This window comes from Chiloscyllium plagiosum, chromosome 7, assembly GCF_004010195.1.
Source record: "Chiloscyllium plagiosum isolate BGI_BamShark_2017 chromosome 7, ASM401019v2, whole genome shotgun sequence".
NCBI classification, from domain to species: Eukaryota; Metazoa; Chordata; class Chondrichthyes; order Orectolobiformes; family Hemiscylliidae; genus Chiloscyllium; species Chiloscyllium plagiosum.
Genome location: NC_057716.1, coordinates 22056863 through 22079761, shown reverse-complemented (window position 1 = coordinate 22079761; position 22899 = coordinate 22056863). Strand labels below are relative to the sequence as shown.

Here is a 22899-nt window from a genome sequence, read left to right as displayed (position 1 = left end):
TCAAACTACTGGACCTGTGTCTCACAACACACATCACATTCAACAACCAAATATATGAACAAATCAATGGCACACCCATGGGCTCACCCATCTCTGGACTCATAGCAGAAGCGGTAATGCAAAGATTAGAACAAACAGTCTTACCGCAAATTCAACCTAAACTCTGGGTCAGATATGTGGATGACACCTTTGTAATCATTAAAATCACAGAAATAGAGAACACACACCAGATCATCATCGCCACGCTCACAGGAATCCGATTCACTAGAGAGGAAGAAAAGGACAACCAACTCCCATTCCTAGATGTGATGGTACAGAGAACACCAAACGGAGAATTCACCACAAAGTTACACAGGAAAGCCACACACACAGACCAAGTCCTAAACTATGAAAGCAACCACCCCAACACACACAAAAGATGTTGCATCACGACACTATTCAAAAAGGGCCACAACACACTGCAGCACACCAGAACTGCAAAAAGAGGAAGAAGAACACCTATACAATGTACTCGCCAAAAACGGATACCCGCGCAATTTCATCAATAGATGCCTAAGGGAAAGACAACGGAATAAGGACATGCCGCAACCCAAAGGACTAGCCACACTATCATACAACAAAAACATTTCCGAACTGACAGCCAGACTACTGTGACCACTAGGACTCATAACAACACACAAACCAACAGCCACTCTCAGACAACAACTCACCAGAACGAAGGACCCGATACCCAGCATGAGCAAAACCAATGTAATGTACAAAATCCCATGCAAGGACTGCACAAAACACTACATAGGACAAACAGGAAGACAGCTAATGATGTGCATCCATGAACACCAACTAGCCACGAAACGACACGACCAGCTATCCTTAGTAGCCACACATGCAGATGACAAGCAACATGAATTCGACTGGGACAACACTACTATTATAGGACAAGCTAAACAGAGAACAGCCAGGGAATTCCTAGAGGCATGGCACTCATCCACAGATTCAATCAATAAGCACATCGACCTGGACCCAATGTACCGGCCATTGCAGCGGACAGCTGGAACTGACAACCGGACGCGGCAAATTCAAACCACTACAAATGCTGGAGGAAAGATCACAGAAGCGCTTCACAGGAGGCTCCCAAGCACTGAGGATGTCACCTAGACAGGGGACGAAACGTCTGCAACACAAATTCCCAGCTCGGCGAACAGAACCACAACAACGAGCTACAAATTTTCTCACAGACTTTGAACTTATCAGCTCTGTACATTTTTCTCCAGTGCTTTTATATCCTTCTTTGCAATACAGTGACCAAAATGATTCACAGTGTGCGAAATGTGGTCTAAGTTTTCATGACTCCTGGCAAGTACATCAAGTTATAACAGTAGGAGTATGTGACAACAAGTTAAAATAAAACTTAAAGACAAGAAATACTTTTACAATTAAATTTGAAGAAGTTATTGTGAAATATGCAGTTTTTTATTTAATGAGAAATGCATAACAACCTACCGTGAATTTTGAAGCATCTGGTTCAATATTAAGTGCACAGAGTGGAATATGCACTCAAAGATATGCTTACTACACATTTTTCTTAATAGTACATTAATGCAATTTACTGTCTTCAGACATATGGAGACAGGGAGTTCATTGGAAATTAAACAATGCAGAATTTCTTACCTGCTACAATCCCTTCTGGAGGATTTAGTGTCAATTCTGCAAAATAACATAACAAAGGCAATTACATTGAGAATTTCTGTGCCCTGCTACCCGGTACTTCTGAACAATATCATTATTCATAGTTTAAACAAAAACTTGTTGAATGAAAAAGAAAAATTAGCATATTGCTTAAAATACAATTAAGACAGCAGGTTTCTATGATATGGTGGTGTTAGCTGCATGTTTAGAATACATCACCTGCTCTTTCCAATGCCCATAAACATCAGCCACACAAACAAGAAAAGAAAAACCAGGTGATCAGGTAGGTAGATAGATGGAAGGGGAAACCTAGATAAAATACTTGCAAAATATGGAAATACTAGTAAAGCTGTACGAAAAGAGCAGAATTTCATAACCAGGCAATAAAGGCCAGTAATTCTGAGGTTGGAGGGAAATAGTCTAATAGGACATAGGAAAGGAAGTTGAATTCTACATCTGGCCCATGACGTAGCTGAGCAGTCACAAAGCCATAAAACTGAAAAAAACTGGTGCAATCCCAAGTAAGGAAACTTTTGACCTTGCTGTGTATAAACATTTACTCCCTGCCAACACAAATACCTGTTTTCAAAAAGGGCTGTTTATGTGACAAAAGATTAAATAAGCTGTTAAAGTAGGACCCTTTAGGGGAGATGGGAAAATGTTATGACCTGAAATAGGCAGGTATGGTGAATTAATTTTTCAACGCTGTTGTCAAAAACAAAGACTGTGGTCAAATCTAGATCCACCTTTATTGCCTCGGGAATCCACAGTATTGTGAGGTCAGTCGAGCATGTATTGAAGAAAATTCAAGGTATTAAAATGCCTGTGGGGCACTCAGACACACGAGAATGCTTAAGGAAATTGATGATGCCATGAACAGCATCTCCACAAACTCCTTCAGAATTGAAGCTGCTTCTGAGGACCAAAGGAAACATAATATTCTGGTGCCTAATGAGGCATGAACAAATCCAGAGACAGCCAAGAAATGTAGATGAGAGTTTTTCCAAGAGATGACAAGATTGTTCACCTCCAGTAAAAAGTGCTAATTCTACATTAAATACATTTCATTGTATGCAGGTGGTGAGTATTAACTAAAGTTCATCTGAGCTTCTATAAAATAGATACAGACTGAAAACTGGTGGGATCGGGTAAGGAGATGTAGGTTTATAATGTGTAACTCTGTAAATACATATCACCAACTGGCTTCCTGGATAAGAATGCAAATAATTTGCTTTTAAAAGCATTATTTATTTAAGGCACTGATATTATGAATAGTCAAAGGCTACATTATGTATCATTAGGATTAATCAGAAGACATCTGACAAAAGGTCAGACTGAAATATTTTTCGTTGATGGAGGCTCCTGGAATTAACAGCATATTAGACAGGTGTCTCAAAACCATCTTTGTAAGAGAAAGTAAGAGAGGTTGAATGGGAATGTCGAGAGGTTTTATCAAAGTTCTGTCACAGGTCTCTACAATTCATAAGTTGAATGATCATTCAGGGCTTACTGGTAACACGCAATGTCCAATTCAGAAGGATAATGGTTCAAATCATACTTTTGAGACATGAGCATAAAATCATGCTAAGTATTAAGTGCTGTATTGTCGGAGGTGTTGACATTTGAATGAAGCCTTGACTACTTTTCAAAGGTGACTACAAGGCATTATTTCAAAATAAAACAAGAAAATGCCACAGGTATCTTCAGAAATATTTATCAGCAAAACAGGTTAATTATCCTTTATCTCATTGTTCTGTTGGAGCTTGCTGTTAATGGCATTATCAAGGAAAAGGATACACAGTTGAAGGGATCGATCAATTATGTACTTTGTCTAAGTTTCCAAAGTCAGATTCTACTGCCTAACATTGAACATGGCAATGCCAAGCAAACCAAAAACATATTGCCATCGGGATTCAAAAAATTCCAAATGTGCAAGTCAAAAAAATAAAAGTCCTAACAATGAACAAGATGACACAGTATATCAGATTCACACACACAGTCTCTTGCAGAAAACAGTAAGGCAATTGCGGAGAAAACATTCCAGCTTTCCATATCATTGCCAGGTTACACAATAAAGAAAGAGAAGTAGATGGGGTTTTTGTGGCAAACAGTGGTTAAATGGCTGCAAATAGTTAATTAGGAAAATGCTTTACTCCAGATTTTTATTTCATTCAAATTTCACCATCTACCATCATGGGATTTAAATTCATGATCCCAGAACATTGGCCTGGGGTTCTGGATTGCTGGCTCTGTGACACTACTATTACGCTGCTGCCTCCCTCTTATATGCTTGAAGTCTTCAGCACCTGGTGGATGAATCATAGGCTAGAATAAATGTCAGCACATTTACATTTTACTTTCATAAATTTCTGATCAAAATGTTGTTTTTAGTATGGTGCCCCTTTAAGCTGAAAAACTATTTTTAACCAATCTATTTCAGACATGTTAGGACACTTCCATGACAGTTGGTACTTTAACCGAGACCTTCTGACTCAGAAGAAGGGACACTACCAATGCACATTTTAAGAAGCTGAATACTCTGTTCAAGATGGTGACAGAGTAGCATGCTCTAGCCGGAACTCCATCTGCTCATCGGTTCCTTTTCCCTTTCTTTTCCCCCCTCTTTGCTGCAGCTTTTCTTGCCCCCGCCCCCACCCCGCACAACTTTTAACTTCTTAAACTACCCTACCTGCAGGGAATGGAGAACACAGCAGGCCAGCTTGGGAAGCGAGTTGCGGCCGGAGGCCAGAGCAGGAGCAGAGCGAGCGTGGGCCGAGTCCTGGAAGCCAGTCATGGCTGGAGACTGGAGTGGTAGCAGGGCTAGTGCAGCTTGAGCTGGGAGCCGGGTTGCGGGCTGGAGCCTGGAGAGGGTGCAGACCAGGCCCAGGCTGACCAGGCGGAGCGAGTCTGTGGCAGTGGTCAGCACGTGCAGGAAGTGAGGCCTCATGTTCTAAAGTTTAGTGGGCACAGACCCAATGAGAAAGGACAATAACTTGTTTGAAGATACTTTTTAAACTGTATTCCCACACTCGTCTATTTTTTCCTACTATTTCAATTCTGTAACAATACAAAGTATCTGTACCTAGCCCTAAGATGACACCATAAGGCAACATTATAAACTTTTCACTACACACATTTAAGTGCACGTGACAATAAAGGTTATTCTATTATTGATTTTTGATTATAACCAAATGAACTAATTTAGGTATAAAGAGTTACTTGTGTAAGAATACTAAATAGACATGTCTAGGACATTGGGTAATTGGGTCATAGTAAGAGGAAGACATATGCAATGCTGCATTGCACAAATAAACTATAAGGAAAGGATTCACATCTACTTTCATATTATAGTACCTAGTTCCAGCTCGATTTAACATTGCTTTGTGTAAACTAGCTGTTATATTTCTTAAACTGCAACAGTGACTACTATGGTATTGGTTAATTATATATAATTATTTGGAAATTTGGGTTTCAATTGCTTATCAGACATAAACATGTATCGGTTCAAGATTGAATTGTATTTATATACTGCTGATTAGAAGGGTAGACATAGTTTTAATGTAATTTTTGATTTCTGAGAGTGTTCACGGTTATCTATTTAGTTTGGTCAGTTCTTTTACATGTATGTAAAACCCCCCTTTCCCCCCACCGATGTGAATAGTTCTGTGTTTTAGAAACCATGGATAGAAACAAGGAGATATTTTGCCATTGCCTAGCAACAAAGTCTCCTTTGACAGAGGAAGACAGAGATCAAGAAAAGTTCTTTTAGCAAGGCAGAACCATCCAGTAGGTCAGTGTGTGGACAGGATTGTTTCAAAGAGAAACACGTCACAGCTAAAACACCTGAAACATCAGCAGTGCAGTTTAGCAATCTCCAAAACAGTCAGGACAAAGGAAAAGAAGATCCGAGTGCCTTAGAACTTAAAAGAAAAACCACAGAAACAGAATGCATCAAAGTGTCAGATGAGTGGGCATTCTACAAGGCTGTTGAGTTTAAAATATACAGAGGAACCTCAATTATCTGGCATTCGATTACCCAAATTTCGGATTATCCGGCAAGATCGCAAGGTCAAGATGCTTGGCTAAACTATTATCTGGGATTCGATTAACCCAAAGAAAAACTCCCTGCTCATGTCCTTCAGATAATCGAGGTTCCTCTGTACATGTTAAGGTGTTAATGAGCTCTGTCAGCAGTTTAAAGGTATTGTGTAACTGTGGACTCTAATTCCTTTGAGCCGTAAAATCCTCCGAGGATTTTTACATTTTAAATCTTAAAGTTTTTCTTACGTTCCCTTTGTATTTAGGGAGAGAAAAAAAAGAAACAATTCATTCCCCCAACCATCTTTGTTTATCTTTCGACTCTAATTCAACCAATTTCCTTCTCCTCTGATCTCCTGTTTCTCAATCTTTAAATCACAGCGGTTAAAGAGATAAACCACAAGTGCTGTATTAACTAGGGTCCTAACATTATCCATGCTGCATTTTTATGAGCACATATGTCAGCAAGTTACAATGTAAAAAAAATTTCTAGCTGAAGAGCAAGGAAAAGAAAGTCGAACTAAGGGGGCCTATTACAGTATGCCCTACTCTGGCTCATTATGTTATTAAGTTCATGCAGAAGGGGTGGAGAATGATGTGACTGTACATTCCTGTTGTTGGGAGTGTGTACAATGTTCTTGTGAAAACTAAATGAGGAATTTTTCACCTTATATTCTTCAATACATGTTGGAGAAGAGTAGACAGTCACGAAATGCCTGAGTACTTTGTAATGACTGCCAAGGCATATCACTGGGTTTTGCGTGACTCACCTACCCTCGAGTTCCAGTTTACAATAATAGCTTCACTCAAACAGCTGGATTAACAATAAAGCATATTACTGAACCACTCAACCTATTAACCTGACACACAGCAGTCCTTTCAATCAACAGTGCAGAGTTACTCAATGTAACCACATGATCAAAGAAGCCAATTCAAATATGTAAACAGCTCGTGGCCAGCTCCAGAACTTCACTTCTCCAAACAGCTGTCACAATAAGAATTCAAATAAGTCAGATTTGCAGAATTAAAAAAACGTTGGGCTTTGAATGGCATAAACCCACTTTTCAGAGTTTATGTTTGTGCCCTAAGCAGGCCAGAAATAAAGATTATGCTACTTGTGAAATTTTTAATTTGACATTTATTTAAGCATTCTACCAGTTTCATTAATAATTTTCCCAGCAAATACTACAGTTTTCTTAAATTGAAAAAATAGCAAAATCCAGACATAATTGATTCAAAATAATAGTTAAGTCAATCATCCCCCTCACTCACTGTCTGTAATGTCATGGGGATTGACAGAAAAGCACAGAACAGTTGAGTTTATTGCAATGCAAGATTACACACAGACTGAAAATTAATCTACAAGATTTATGTTCTTGTTTGGTGTTGTATGCTTGCATTCCCTGCTTTTATCCCCACAGTTGCATTTTTGTTCCCCAAAATGGCCTCACCCATTGGGAATATAACCAGCATCACAGAGTTGTGTACAACAGGATCCTGAGCTGGACGGAGGCAGGTATCAGGATTTGGTAATCAGAGCCCTTCCAGCTCATAGGAGCTTCAAAACCATGGTCAGCACTCACCATGCACAAGAAATATTAGATGTGCATCCAGTACAATAACTTAGCTAAAAGCGTGGGAGCTGAAATTGAACTCTAATCCACATGTTAAACAATGGGCAGGTCAGATTATCTGCTACTGTGGGGGAAAGTCAGTAGCTCACACAGGGCTAGTTTACTTAGGGTTATCTGTCTTGACAGTGTAGTCATAGAGTATCCTGGCCACAAAAGAACTGGTGAAATGATGAGATATTGAACTGAATTTTCAAGTATGACGTTTGGAACATTTCCATCACTTAGAATGATTCAGATCTAAACTCTGTTGATAGAATTATAGTTCTGTAAATCACCAACTGTGACAAGCTTTTGTTCAGAAGACTACTGTAGTCTCAAAAGGAAACACAGCACCAAAAGAATGACAATCACACCTTTACTTCAAAGCCTAAAGGTGAAATATCAGGTGCATATTCCAAATCCCTAATTAAACATTAAATGACAAAAAAAAAGCACAAGCCCAAACTTGGTAATTTTAGAGAGATGTTAGTTTTAATACTCTATCACTTCACTTTATCACGTAGCTTATCTATTTTCCTGTTTTTTGAGTTAGGTGTTGGGTTTAATCCTGCTCGAGGAACTGGAGCTCATTATCTCGTCCAAAACAGGAATGAAGCAATATTGCAGAAGGACCAATCTGTTGGCTAAGATGTTAAACTAACAGAGTCTGATCTCTCAGGTGGATACAAAAAAAAATCCATGGCACTGTCTCAAAGAGGAGCAAGTAAATTGTCCCTGGTCAACATATATTCCTCAACTAAAACTGAAAAAGTTAATTGTTATTATTTTTTGTGGGAGCTTGCTGTGCTTTAATTAGCTGACTGTTCCTTGCAATATTCTGGATTAGTGGTGCTGGAAGAGCACAGCAGTTCAGGCTGCATCCGAGGAACAGTAAAATCGATGTTTCGGGCAAAAGCCCTTCATCAGGAATATTCCTGATGAAGGGCTTTTGCCCGAAACGTCGATTTTACTGCTCGTCGGATGTGGCCTGAACTGCTGTGCTCTTCCAGCACCACTAATCCAGAATCTGGTTTCCAGCATCTGCAGTCATTGACATATTGCAAGGAACAGGGTAAAAACAATGATCACACCTCAAAAATACTTTGCTAGCTGTAAAGTGAGTCAAAACATTGTGAAAATTGCTAAATAAATGCAAGCTCTTTTCCTCTTTCCAATTTGCACAGAAATAATTCCAATAAATAAAAATATACAAGTTTGGAACATTTTCCTGTGATGAAGGAGTAAAGGTTGCTGTTGGTTAGCCTGTATTGGATTTCAACTGATTTCTGTTCTTAGTTTATATCCAAATTATTGGTCAGAGTATTGAGTCCAGGAGTTGGGAGGTCATGTTGCGGCTGCACAGGACATTAGTTAGGCCACTGTTGGAATATTATGTGCAATTCTGATCTCCTTCCTATTGGAAGGTTGTTGTGAAACTTGAAAGAGTTCAGAAAAGATTTACAAGATGTTGCCAGGGTTGGGGGATTTGAGCTATAGGGAGAGGCTGAACAGGCTGGGACTGTTTTCCCTGGAGCGTCGGAGGCTGATGGATGACCTTATAGAGGTTTATAAAATCATAACGGGCATGGTTAGGGTAAATAGACAAGGTCTTTTCCCTGGGGTGGGGAAATCCAGAACCAGAGGGCATAGGTTTAGATGAGCGGAGAAAGATATAAAAAGAGACCTAAGGGGCAGCTTTTTCCAAACGGAAGGTGGTATGTGTATGGAATGCGCTGCCAGAGGAAGTGGTGGAAGCTGGTACAATTGCAACATTTAAGAGGCATTTGGATGGGAATATGAATAGGAAGGGTTTGGAGGGATATGGGCTGGGTGCTGGCAGGTGGGACTAGATTGGGTTGGGATATTTGGTCGGCATGGATGGGTTGGACCGAAGGGTCTGTTTCCGTTTTGTACGTCTCTATGACTCTATGACCTCTACAGAAAGATGTCAGAATGCAGGACTGTGTGCTTTAGAACAAAAAAAGGGATATAGTGACAGTTATCATTTATCCCCATTTCAACCTCAGTGTGACAAAGACAGAGAAAGTGAGGGAGGAAAGGAATGACATTTTATTCTTTTGAGTTCTAGGAGATCACTCTAATCTCTACTGGACAATCAAAGGTTGTTACAGACACTGCTCCACAAAATATATCAGAATCACAATCAGAATAATAGAGTTCAAACACATTTAACAGGAGAAAACAAGATTAGAAAGAAGGAATTTGTCTAAAGTGTGATTGTTTTATATGAAAGATCTGGCATTGTTCAGTAATATTCTCAGCCTTTACCACCGAGGAGGACATGGTCAGCAGATACATTGGAACACCACCCCATCTGAAAGATCTTCTCCAAGACATACAGCATCCTGACTTGGAAATATATCACAGTTCCTACACTGTACTTCTCATGTAGGTGATTTCTACTGCCTTCCGAAGATACACAAAGTCAACACACCAGGATGTCCCATCGTATCAGGCAATGGGACCCTGTGCAAGAACCTATCTGGCTATGTTGAAGGTACCTTGAAACCCATTGTACAGGGTCCCCCCCAGCTTCTGTCATGTCACTACAGATTTCTTACAGAAACTCAGCACCCATGGACCACACGAACCGGGAATATTCCTTGTTATAATGGATGTGTCAATACTCTACATCAGCATTCCCAACAATGATGGCATCGTGACAACAGCCTCAGTACTCAATACCAACAACTACCAATCTCTGAGCACTGTGCAACAACTCATGCACTTCATCCTCGACCACAACATTTTCACCTTTGACAACCAGTTCTTCATCCAGACACACAGAACAGCCATGGAGATCAAATTTGCACCCCATATATACCAACATTTTCATACACAGGTTCAAACAAGTTTTCTTTTCTGCATAGGACCTCCAACCAACACTATACACCAGATATATTGATGATATTTTCTTCTTCTGGACCCATGGCAAGGAGTCACTGAAACAATTACACAGCGAGACTAACAAGTTTCATCCCACCATCAGATGTACCATGGACTACTCTTTAGTATCTGTCTCATTCTTGGACACATGCTCCTCCATCAAGGATGAGCACCTCAGCGCCTCACTCTACCGCAAACCCACGGATAACCTCACAATGCTGCACATCTCTAGCTTCTACCCTAAACGTATTAAAACAGCGATCCCCTATGGACAAGCCCTATGCACACACCAAGATCTGTTCAGATGTTGAGGAACGTGACAGACACCTGAAGGTGCTCAGGGATGCCCTCATAACGGCATCAACTCATCAACAGCCAGTTCCGATATGCCATAGCGAAAAACCGTAATGACCTCCTCAGGAGACAGACACGGGTTGCAACCGAATAGGTACCCTTCATTGTCCAGTACTTCCCGGGAACCGAAAAACTATGCCATGTTCTTTGCAGCCTGCAATGCATTATCAAGGAAGATGAGAACCTCACCAAGACCTTCCCCACACCTCCACTGCTCGCCTTTAAACCACCAAACTTCAAACAGATCATTCTTCATAGCAAACTACCCGGCTTACAGGACAACATCGAGTATAACACCGTACAACCCTGTCACGGCAGCCACTGCAAGACATGTCAGATTGTCAACAAGGAGACCATCATTACACGTGGGGATGCCTCCCACCACGTAGACAGCAGGGACTTACATGACTCGGCCAATGTTGTCTCTCTCATATGCTGCAGACAAGGATGCCCTGTGGCATGGCACATTGGCAAGACTGAGCAGATGCTATGACAACAGATGAACAGACACCGCACAACCACCAGGCAAGGGTGTTCCCTCCCAATTGGAGAACACTTCAGTGATACAGGATATTCCGCCACGGACATTTCGGGTGACCATCCTCCAATGCGGACTTCAGGACAAGCAACAACGCAAAGTGGCCGAGCAGAGGCTGAAAGCCAAGGCTAAACACACACACACACTCGCTCATACCTGCACCCATATACTCCCCACACTCGCAGTGCTTCGAAAGCCTGTGCCTCCAAATAAATCTGTTGGACTATAACCTGGTGTTGAGTGATTTTTAACTTCACTGCAATCCAACACCAGCACCTCCAAAAGCAAAATATATCATACTTCGGTGCACGAGCAGGTTAAACAACAGATGTTAGGATGATACAGCTCCGAGTAAAATTGAAATAAACCAGTCTGCAATAGAATTAAGGATGGCATCTGTCATTTACAAGGCTGGTTTGATAAACTGTGAGATCAAGCAAGGAACTACAGCACCCTCTGGTGACAGAAAGCAATAGCTACAAGAATCACACTGAATAGGATTAAATAAATACAAAGCACTTTGGATACTGGAGATCTGAACCAAAAACAAGTAATGCTGGAGAAACCTAGCAAGAGAGAAACAGAGTTAATGTTTTAAATACAATATGACTCTTTAGTGTTGATACTGCCATACCCGCTGAATTTGGCAAAAGTGAGGACTGCAGATGCTGGAAACCAGAGTTAAGATCAGAGTGGTGCTGGAAAAGCACAGCATGTCAGGCAGCATCCTGCTCCTCGGATGCTGCCTGACCTGCTGTGTTTTTCCAGCACCACTCTGATCTAAACACCTGCTGAATTTCTCCAGCAACTTCTGCAAAACTGACCCAGAATTTATTCAAATAATTCTCTGTATTTCACTTATTGCGAACAACTGCACCTCAGTGGTGGCTCAGTTGGTAGCACTTCGACCTCAAAGTCAGAACCCTTACACATTCAAGATCCATTCCAGAACTTAAGCTCAATCATCCAGGTGTAATAATTAAGGAAGTGCCACTGAACCGGGGTCCTGTTTTCAAAGATGACACAACTGAAGCAATATGAATGACAAGGGTACCACACTTTACAAAGAATGTGAAGTAATTTGGGACGGTGGAGAACATATTTAGAAGAATAGTTCCAGGAATGGGGACTTCAATTATACAGAAAGATTGAAATACCTAGCTTGAGAGATTTAATAGAGGTTTACAAAATCCAAAGATCGTAACTTCAAGCCCCACTTCAGAATGTAACCTAGACTGGAACTCTTGTGCAGTGCCAGAAGTACATTGTACTGTCAGAGATGCTACCTTTCAGATGAGATTTTAAACTCTGCCCTCATGAATTGACCCGAAATATCCCATCACACTATTTCAACGAAGATTGAATGAGTTCTCCCTCTTACCCTGCTGTTGAACTATTCTTCAACCAGCATCACAAAAATATGTCAACTGATGAGTTGAATTGTTCTCATAACGAGCAATGATCTCTTCAACTTTACTTATACATTCACATATAAAAGATGCTACATTGGGTATCATGTGGTTCTTAGTTCTTTCACAGGATATGCAAAATATTTATACTCGAGTCCCTTCCCTCACATCTTCGCATGACTTACTTTTTCTCAAAATTTCAACTTTCCAATTTCCACTTTTGTCTCAACATCATATTATTCATCAGAAACTCTTCCCTTTCTCAACTTACACATTTTCATTTCTGCTAGGTTACTAACCAACATCCATTATTAGGTAAAAACAAGGACTGCAGATGCTGGAAACCAGAGGTGAGGTGGGGGAACCCTGTGGCCCAAGATTTCAACACCCCCTCCACCAAGGACATGCAGGTCCTGGGCCTCCTCCACCGCCGCTCCCTCACCACCCGACACCTGGAGGAAGAACGCCTCATCTTCCGCCTCGGACTCACAGCGCAAGAGACCCGGGTTCAATTCCCGCCTCGGGCGACTGACTGTGTGGAGTTTGCACGTTCTTCCCATGTCTGCGTGGGTTTCTTCCGGGTGCTCCGGTTTCCTCCCACAGTCCAAAGTTGTGCAGGTTAGGTGAATTGGCCATGCTAAATTGCCCATAGTGTTAGGTAAGGGGTAAATGTAGGGGTATTGGTGGGTTGCGCTTCGGCGGGTCAGTGTGGACTTGTTGGGCGGTTTTTGCCCGAAACATCAATTTTCCTGCTCTTTGGATGCTGCCTGACCTGCTGTGCCTTTTCAGCACCACTCTAATCTAACAGCCATTACTAGCTCACTGAGTTCCACACCTACCTTGACCATACTCACTACCAATCAATCAACTTCTTGGAAGGACACAATTCCTCCTCTGTACTCCTGAAAGGTCTATGTTATGCCTCAACTGAAGATTTCTCTCGACAGCCTCCAAACAAGTCTTACCCCTTTCAGCTCTCTCCAAGAACTACCCAGAGTTCCCTTTCCATTTTCAAGGGATCATTTTCTTGAATTTCTTCATTTCAACATCCTTAAAATGGACTAGTCCCTCTGTGACACCCTGGTCTAAGCCCAAATCACTCCCTTGCAAGCAGAGGACACAACACATGCAGTTATTTTCTCAACATTTTTTTAAAAAAAAAACACTATCGTCCTCTCCAAATCCAGTGATTTACTTGCATTTCTTTCAATTTAGTATGCTGTATTCACACATCATGATAGTGTCTTCTCCCCTGAGCAAATTAAACAGTATGAGCAGTTGCTTTGAGAATACCTTCATCCTGTCCACAAGTATGGCATAAGCTTCTGATTTCCTGTCACTTTACTTGTTCTCTCCATTCCATTCCCAATCTGTCCTCAGCCTCATACATTTTTCTAATGAAATTTAATATCAGTTCACAGCATTGCACCTCAACTTCCACATCAGCACTTTACGACCTTATGGACTCAACATTAAGTTTGACCATTTCAGATCATAAGCACTGCTACATTTTCACCTCCTCCACAATAAGGAATTAGTGATGATTCTGTTATTCCTATTTAAACTTTGTTTGGTCACATCTTTCTTTTCATTACTTGTTACATAAACACTAGCCCATTTTGTCTGTTGTTTCTATTGTCAATTGATCATAGTAAATTATTCAGACAGCATATGTCGAGATAGAAACAAAACTAATATTCCTGTTGATGATCACTTGATTCATTAATTCCATTAATTGCCCAGGTATATTTTGTAGACAAAAAGCAGGAAAAATCCAACCTGGCCAATTACTACCCAATCAGTCTACTCTCAATCAGCAGTAAAGTGATTGTACTGCTAATGATGCTTTCTATCAAGCAGCACTTGCTATCAATAAACACCTCACTGGTGTGTAGCCTGGGTTCTGCCAGGGCCACTATTCTCATGATCTCATTCAAATATGGATAAAAGAGCTGAATTGTAAAGTTGAGGTGAGAGTTGGCATCAAGATCACATATAATTGAGTAGGCATCAAGGAGCCTAGCACAACTGGAGCCAATGGGAATCAGAAGGAAAACTCTCCACCAGTTGGAGTACGAACTGGAATATCGGGCTGTGGTTATTGGAATTCATTCATCTCAGCTCCAGGCTATCGCTGCTGGAGCTCCTCAGGGCAGTGTTCTAGACCCAATCATCTTCAGTTGCTTCATCAATGACTCTTCCTCCATCATAAAGTCATTGGAAATGTTCGCCAATGATTGTATGATGTTCAGCACCGTTTACTGATCCTCAGTGACTGAAGTAGTCAATGTCCAAACGCAGTAAGACCTCGACAATATCAAGGCTTTGGCTCACAACTGGCAAGTAACATTCACTTCACACAAATGCCAGGCAATGACCTTTTCCAATTATAAACAATCTAACCACTGCCCATGACATTCAACAGCATTGCCATCACACTGATTTCCCCTCCCCTCCCCTCCATCAAAATCCTGGGGGTTACCATTGACCAGAAACTGAACTGGACTAACCATACGAGTACACAGTGTCTAAAACAAAGGTCAGAGGTAATAAATACCATGGTAAACAACTCACATCATGACTCCTCAAAGCCTTTCCACCTTTAATCTAATCTAAAATCTACAAGGCACAAGTCAGAAGAGTGATGGAATACTCTCTAGTTGCTTGTATGAGTGCAGTTCCTACAACACTCAAGAAGCCTGAAAACATCCAGGACACAGCAGACTACTTGAATGGCACCACACCCATAAATACTCACTTCCTCCACCAGTGATGTTCAGTAACAGCTGTGTGTGCCAGCTACAAGATGCACTGCAGAAATTCACCAAGAATCCTTAGACTGCACTTTATAACCCATGACTATTACTAGCTGGAAAGGAAAGGGTAGCAGATACATACAAACACCAACAGCTGCATGTTCCCTTCCAAGTCCAGACATCGCCATTCCTTGTGTCATTGGGATAAAATCCTGGAATTCCTCCCCCTCCCAAAAGGCATTGTGGATCTACATACAGCACATGCATTGGAAAAGTTCAAGAAGATAGTTCACAACCACCTTCTGCAGGGCAACTAGGGAAGGGGAACAAGTGCTGGCCCAGACATGGATATCCATATCCCATGAAAGAATAGAAAAGTACTCAGCTGGTCTCACAGAATCTGTTCCATGAGTCACAAGTGAATAAAAAAAAATTGCTCTTCACAGACACCGCCAGACCTCAGTTTTCCCATCACTACTTGTCTTGGTTTCCAGCATAGACAATATTTTGCTTTTTTTTGTGAGTAAAGCACAGATTGTGGGAACTTGCTGCATGAAATTACTTGCTGTGTAATATAGTGACAATATATTTCAAAAGCAACTCATTGTCTGTAAAGTGCTGCTAGGTATCGTGAGGTCTATAATGGAGCTATTTAAATTAAGCTTTTCTTGCAGAATTAAACTTGTAATGTGCTTTATGGATACAGGCTCTACAACATGACAACTTGCAAAGTTGCTGCAGTCATAAGATATAAAAGATATAGGCCATTCAGCCCATCAAGTCTTCTTCCGTTCAATGAGAGTGATCTGATAATCCACAACTCCACTTCCTACATTTCCCCATGACCCTTGATTTACTAACAGGTTAAAAAGCTATCTTGCATATTTTTAAGAACCAACCTTGACAACCATCTGCAGTAGAATTCCACAGATACACTATCCTCCGAGAAGAAATTCCTTCTCTGTCTTAAATGTGTGATTTCTTATTATGATTCTCCCACAAAGGGAAATAACCTTTCTACTTTTATTCTGTCAAGTTCCTGAAGAATCTTATGCATGTTTCAATAAGGTCTCCTCTCATTCTTCATAATTCCAATGAGTACAGGCCCAAAGTATTCAACCAAGTCAGCCAAGAAAATTCCTTCAGGTCTGATATCAGTCTAGCGAAGGTTCTCTAGACGGTCTTTAATACCAGTTTATCTTTCTTTACCTAAGGGGCCAAAACTATTTGTTGTATTCAAGCTGTGGTCTGATTGGTGTCTTGTGCAGTTTTACGTTTTACGTTTAAACTTCACTCTTTTTGAAATAAAGGTCAACATTCCATTTGCTTTTCCTAATAGCAACTGAACAAGAATGCTAGCTTTTCACAATTCATGGATGAAGGCTCACAAATTCCTCTGTAGTTATGTCATTTAAATAATATTCAGCTTCTCTATCCTTCCTGCCAAACTCCGTAATGTTACATTTTCCCACATTATATTCCATCTGTCAAGGTTTTGCATACTCACTCAACTTACCTATATCCCACTACAGATTATTTATATCATCCTCATCCCTCAGCTATTTTTGTATCATTCACAAACTTCCCACATCCAGGTCATTAATATACAGATAGTAAATAATTATGGTGTCATTACTGATCCATGTGACATTCTACGAGTTACAGATTACCATCCAGAAAGTGCTTCCCTTATCCCAACTCTGTTTTATATTAGTTAGCCAATTTCCATCTACGCTAATACACACCCTCCAGTTCCGTGGACTCTTATTAGCTTAATATGTGATACCTTATCAAACACCTTCTGAAAATCCAAATATATTAAATCCACTGTTTTCCATTTGTTTACACTGTTTGTTACCTCCTCAAAAGAATCTAGTAAATGTCAGGCATGATTTCTTCATCATGAAGCCACACTGACTCTGCTTGATCATACTGTGAACTTCAAAAATACTATTAATTTCTTTATAACAGACTCTAACGTTTTCCCCAATACCAGACATTAAGCTATCTGGTCTACAGTTACTTTTTTTTTGTTTCCCTCCGTTTTGGAATAAAGGTGTTACATTGGCAGTTTTTCAATCCTCCTGGTCTTTTCAGGTCACTAGCACTACATTCACTATCTCAGAAATTACTGAAAAAGCACAGCATCTAGCAGCATGTGGAGAGAAATCAAGAGTTAATGCTTTGGATTGAGTGACCCATTCTGAGGTTAGATCACTCAACCCAAAATATCAACTCTTGATTCTTCTTCACTAATGCTACCAGATTTGCTGAGCTTTTCCAGTAGCACAGTGGCTAGCACTGCTGCCTCACAGCACCAGGGTCCTGGGTTTGATCCCTGCCTCAGGCAATTGTCTGTGTGGATTTTGCACGTTTTCCCTGTGTCTGCGTGGGTTTCCTCTGGATGCTCTGGTTTCCTCCCACAAGCCAAAGATGTACAGGTTAGGTGAATTGGCTATGCTAAATTGTCCATAGCATTAGGTACATTAGTCAGGGGTCAACGTAGGGGAATGGGTCTGAGTGGGTTACTCTTCGGAGGTTCGGTGTGGACTTGTTGGGCTAAAGGGCCTGTTTCCACATTGTAGGGAATCTAACATAATAATCTGTTTTTGTTTCTGATTTACAGCATCTGCAGTTGTTTTGATTTTTATATCCGCTATCTTTGCAGCTACCTCCTCCAAGGGGGACTTATGAATCTTTAACCCAATTAGTTTCCCCAGCACTTTGCCCTCCAGTGATAGGTGCTGCATTTATTTTCACTCCTCCTTTTGTCCCTTGATTACTTAGCAATTTCGGCCCCTTAGCCACATCGCTCAATTTAAAGTGGAGTTTGTGATCTTACTTATGGCAAACAGTAGTGATTATAAATGTGCTGGCAGTCATGAGGATTTAGCCTGGGATCACTCTCACCTCTCTTGAAGGTCTGAGACCACCATCTGCCTGGCCAGGAGAAGGATTGCCTATTCATAATCCCTGTGGGTCAGCCATGTCTGTAGTCAAACCCAAGGCCTTGCCTATCTCTCATGAGCTATTTAAGTGGCTCCATCCCCCGAAGGACAACAGCCGCCACCAATGCGCGGTCCCGGGAACTCCTATCCCCCAACTTACGCTTGTACTCAGCCATCAGCCGTTTCAGCGCTGTCCCTGCCATCGCCGCGACCGTTAACGACGTCACGCAAGAAACGGCAAGGACGGAGGATCGATTACAGCGACGCACCGCCTCTACTTCCGGTCGGGGAGGAGGGGAGGGAGTTTAGCGACGCACCGCCGCCCCCTTACTTCCGCCCCTTTTGTCCTCCCCGCCCCCTCCTCTCCTGAGGGACGCGGCAAAATGGCGCTGTTGCCCCCTGGCCTGGGTCTCCTCCTTGGCATGGCGGCACTCGCTGGCGGCCAATTCTACGGGGACGGGGGAGCTTTCAGCCCCGGGCAGACCGGCGGCAACGGAGCTTCGGTGGCTCAACGACGCAGGTAACGGACTGGCAGCAATAATCTCAGCAGAGGGCACTCATAACGGAGGGGATTAGTAATAATAGTGGGGAATGACAACAATAGGCATTGGGGTTAGTAATAACGGCGGGGAAGGACGATGACGTTCAGTGGGGTTAGTAATAACGGCGGGAAAGGACGATGACATTCAGTGGGGTCAGTAATAACGGTGGGAAAGGACCATGTCACCCAATGGGGTTAGTAATAATGGTGGGAAAGGACCATGTCACCCAATGGGGTTAGTAATAATGGTGGGGAAAGGACCATGTCACCCAATGGGGTTAGTAATAATGGCGGGGAAAGGACCATTTCACCCAATGGGGTTAGTAATAATGGTGGGAAAGGACCATGTCACCCAATGGGGTTAGTAATAATGGCGGGGAAAGGACCATGTCACCCAATGGGGTTAGTAATAATGGCGGGGAAAGGACCATGTCACCCAATGGGGTTAGTAATAATGATGGGGAAAGGACATGTCACCTAATGGGGTTAGTAATAATGATGGGGAAAGGACATGTCACCTAATGGGGTTAGTAATAATGGTGGGGAAAGGACCATGTCACCCAATGGGGTTAGTAATAATGATGGGAAAGGAGGATGGCGTGCAGTGGGGTTAGTAGTAATGGTGGGAAAGGACGATGACATTCAATGGGGTTAGTAATAATGGTGGGAAAGGATGAAATCACCCAATGGGGTTAGTAATAATGGTGGGAAATGACAATAACACTCAATGGGGTTAATAACAATGGTGGGAAAGGACGATAGCACCCAATGGGATTAGTAATAATGGTGGGAAAGAACGATGACAGTCAATGGGGTTAGTAATAATGGTGGGAAAGGATGATGACACGCAATGGGGGTTAGTAATAATGGTGGGAAAGGATGATGACACTCAATGGGGCTAGTGATAATGGTGGGAAAGGACAATACCATTCACAGGAGTAGTGAAAGAATTTGGGAGAGACAATAGTACTCCACGTGGACACTATTAATGTTGGAGAGAGACATTAACACTTAATAAGGAGCAATAAGATAATAGTTCACAGGTAATGTTCTTTTCACGAATGTGGGACATAGGTGTTGCTGGCTGGACGAGCACTAATTGCCTGTATCCAGCTGCCCTTTGCAAATCGACGCACAATACTGTTAGGAAGTGAATTCCAGGAGTTTGAAGGAACAGTGACATTCCATAGGCAGTAATAACAGTGGGAAGGGACAATAATATTCTATAGCGGAGTGGTGTGGCGGAATGAGTTTGGTGTTGACAGTATTTCAGGGCAAGTGCAATAGTGTGGGAAGGCAAGGGGAAATGTGAGGATTGGGGTAGTTTGGACGAGTGGTGGTATAATTGCAGAATGGTGGACTTGTGTGGTGTTTGGAGGAGTATGGAGGTACCGGTGGGTTAGTGTGGGGAAGTGATAGTAGCACAGTTGGTGAGGATGGTGTGTACATGTGTGTTGTCATGAGAATTCATGGGTCTTTATTCAATGTTGAGAACTTCAAGGGATGCACTTGCACCATCTTTTTCCAATTAGTTTGTGGGATATGGAGGTCGCTGGCTGGGCCAGAATTATTGCCCATCCCTAGTTGCCCTTGAGAAGGTAATGGTGAGCTGCCACGTTGAACTGCTGCAGATAACCTGTGGAAGTTTAAAAAAAATCAAAAACCATCGTACATTTTTTCCTGAAAATAATAAAGGCTGGAGATCACAGCAGGTCAGGCAGCTTCGGTGGAGAGAGTCTTCATCTGAAGTGAAGTGTGAAGGGAGAGCATTTGAGGATTCTGTCCTGTTGGTGAGAGATGGGTAACCATAGATAGTGGTGTGTGGGAAATTGTATGGTGAATGACTACTGTATGGGGCTATTCTGTCAGTTCTATAGGATAGTTCTCCCAGTTTATGGTTAGTAATAAAAGTGACAAGGAGCACCAAAATGCTAGGAGGGATATAATCTAAAGAAAATGAGGTGCATTAAGCTCTGTTGTATAAGTATTTTGCCTATTCATATCAGACCTTGTTTATGGTGACAAGTATTTATAATTAACTTTAACTATCTTTACCTTGTCACACCGCAGTTGCAGCTACTGGAGGTGGTGCAGTGCCATCACTACTAACGAGATTAAACACACGCAACCTGTCGGAGGGGAGGGCCGTGGCGGCGAGGGTGACCAGGGTCTGGGATGTGCTGGGGGCCGGGGGCCTGGGCTGGACGCTACCGCAGGACATAGCGAGCAGGGCAGCGGTAGACGTCTGGTACGTGGCCACCGCCATCCGACGCCTTAAAACGGCGGTGCTCGGACCCGACGTAGTGCACCAGTTGGAGGACGCTCAGGTGTGCGGTGGGATCCCGTCCGCGCTCACCCCAGCCCGGATGGAATTTCACATTGACCCCAAGGTCCCGTACTTCCCGCGGGAGCCTGTGCCCCACAACCTGAGCCGCCTCCGAAATTTTAACTTTGTTTCGTTTAGGGAGGTGAACAGGAGAGCCCTGTACAGACTGCTGCTGCACACCGTCCACCTCTTCTCCCTCATCCACCGTCCGGACACGCCTTGGCGTGCCCATTTGCCACCGGGCGGTGGGGATCCCCAGTGGAGGGCTCTCAACGCGGGAGTCCTCCCCCTTTCTCTCGGGGATCTGGGGTGGAGGGTGCTGCACGCAGCAGTCCCCTGCAACCGCAGATTGCGGTGGTTCACGGACTCCCAGCCCAACTGCTTGTTCTGTGGCGCTGTGGAGTCCGTGGACCACGTGTATATTGGGTGTGGGCGTTTGCACTCCCTTTTTGATTTTCTGAAAAACCTTCTCCTCTGTTTTTGGCTGCACTTCAGTCCCACGCTCCTGATCTTTGGGCACCCGGTACGGAGGAAGGAGGGCAGGTCTGAAGATCTCCTCGTGGGTCTGCTCCTGGGCCTGGCCAAACTGGCCATCAACAGGTCCAGGCAGCGGGCCGTGGAGGGGGTCGTTAGGGCCGACTGCCTGCCCCTCTTCCGCGGTTACGTTAGAGCCCAGGTGTCCTTGGAGAAGGAGCACGCGGTATCGACCAACACCCTGGAGTTGTTCAGGGAGAGGTGGGCGCCGCAGGGAGTGGAGTGCATCATTTTTCCCTTCAACTCTATTTTGATTTAGTCCCTACCCTCCCCTTCACTGTTTTGATCACACAGCACTGCCCTTTGATGTGAAGGGTGTTTGTCACTGGCGGTAGTGTGGGGGTAAAATAAAAAGAGAAAGAGAAAAGAATTTTAAAAAACACACACGCAACCTATTCTGTTCCACCATTCTCATCTCATTCGCCCCCAATTCACCCCACCCTTACCCACTAATTTTCTGATACTGGAGAAATATAATCGATTACAATGCACTTTGTGACCTTAATAACAAAGGATATAAAATATTGTGTTTCATAGAAATATTCTTTGTCCTTTTAGATATTTATTATATGATGTGAATCCACCAGAGGGATTTAATCTTCGTCGAGATGTCTATCTCCGTATGGCGGGCTTAATGGACACCCTGCTGAAGAGTGAAGATTGGGTGCTGGTCCTTCCTCCCTGGGGGCATCTCTACCATTGGCAGAGCAAAGGTCTTAAACAAGTTCGCATTCCTTGGTCTGCATTTTTTGACGTGCCAAGCTTAAACAAGAACATTCCTGTCATTGAACATGAGCAATTTATTGCAGGTACCTTGTACTATAATCTACCTTTGGACATTCAGATTACTCAGAACATGCTATGTGTGGGACAAATGTAAAAGATGAACAGGAAGAATAATCTTACTTGAATGAAAAAATCCAAATCGGTTTGAGTCTATTTTAATGTTCTATTCGGCATACAGTTCTATTCTTGACATATTTAGGTCCTTTAAGTTCTTAAATAATGACATTATATGTATCACAGTGCCTGTAATGTAAGAATGGCAGTATTCATTTTAATTCAACAGTCTTTTTATATCCTGTCTGCCACTCTGCTGTTCCCTTTTAATTTAGTCTAATTTTATTGCATGCTTGCATATTTTTAACCTGATTGCTTAGTCTATATACATGTTTGATTTAGATTATGACTGTTTTTGGAATGAAAATGCCATATCTCTCATAAACTGAAGTGCAGTCAAAATTGTGAT

At 42.4% G+C, this 22899-nt stretch overlaps 2 protein-coding genes across 4 annotated transcripts in view; one reads left to right on the top strand and one right to left on the bottom strand.

The window, feature by feature from the left end:
* Nucleotides 1-18544, bottom strand: part of ube2g2 (ubiquitin-conjugating enzyme E2G 2 (UBC7 homolog, yeast)) — a 39809-nt gene extending 21265 nt beyond the window's left edge. The window contains exons 1-3 of one of the 2 annotated variants that reach the window (XM_043693232.1): nucleotides 18410-18544; nucleotides 4376-4636; nucleotides 1669-1704 (exon numbers count right to left, since the gene is read on the bottom strand). In XM_043693232.1, the coding sequence (XP_043549167.1) occupies nucleotides 1669-1704; nucleotides 4376-4636; nucleotides 18410-18452 (340 nt within the window). In that variant the 5' untranslated portion in view covers nucleotides 18453-18544. The remainder of the gene's footprint in view (nucleotides 1-1668; nucleotides 1705-4375; nucleotides 4637-18409) is intronic. The other variant, XM_043693233.1, reaches the window with a different exon arrangement.
* A 5-nt stretch (nucleotides 18545-18549) lies between these two features.
* Nucleotides 18550-22899, top strand: part of pofut2 (protein O-fucosyltransferase 2) — a 33088-nt gene continuing 28738 nt past the window's right edge. The window contains exons 1-2 of one of the 2 annotated variants that reach the window (XM_043693231.1): nucleotides 18550-18769; nucleotides 22209-22459. In XM_043693231.1, the coding sequence (XP_043549166.1) occupies nucleotides 18633-18769; nucleotides 22209-22459 (388 nt within the window). In that variant the 5' untranslated portion in view covers nucleotides 18550-18632. The remainder of the gene's footprint in view (nucleotides 18770-22208; nucleotides 22460-22899) is intronic. The other variant, XM_043693230.1, reaches the window with a different exon arrangement.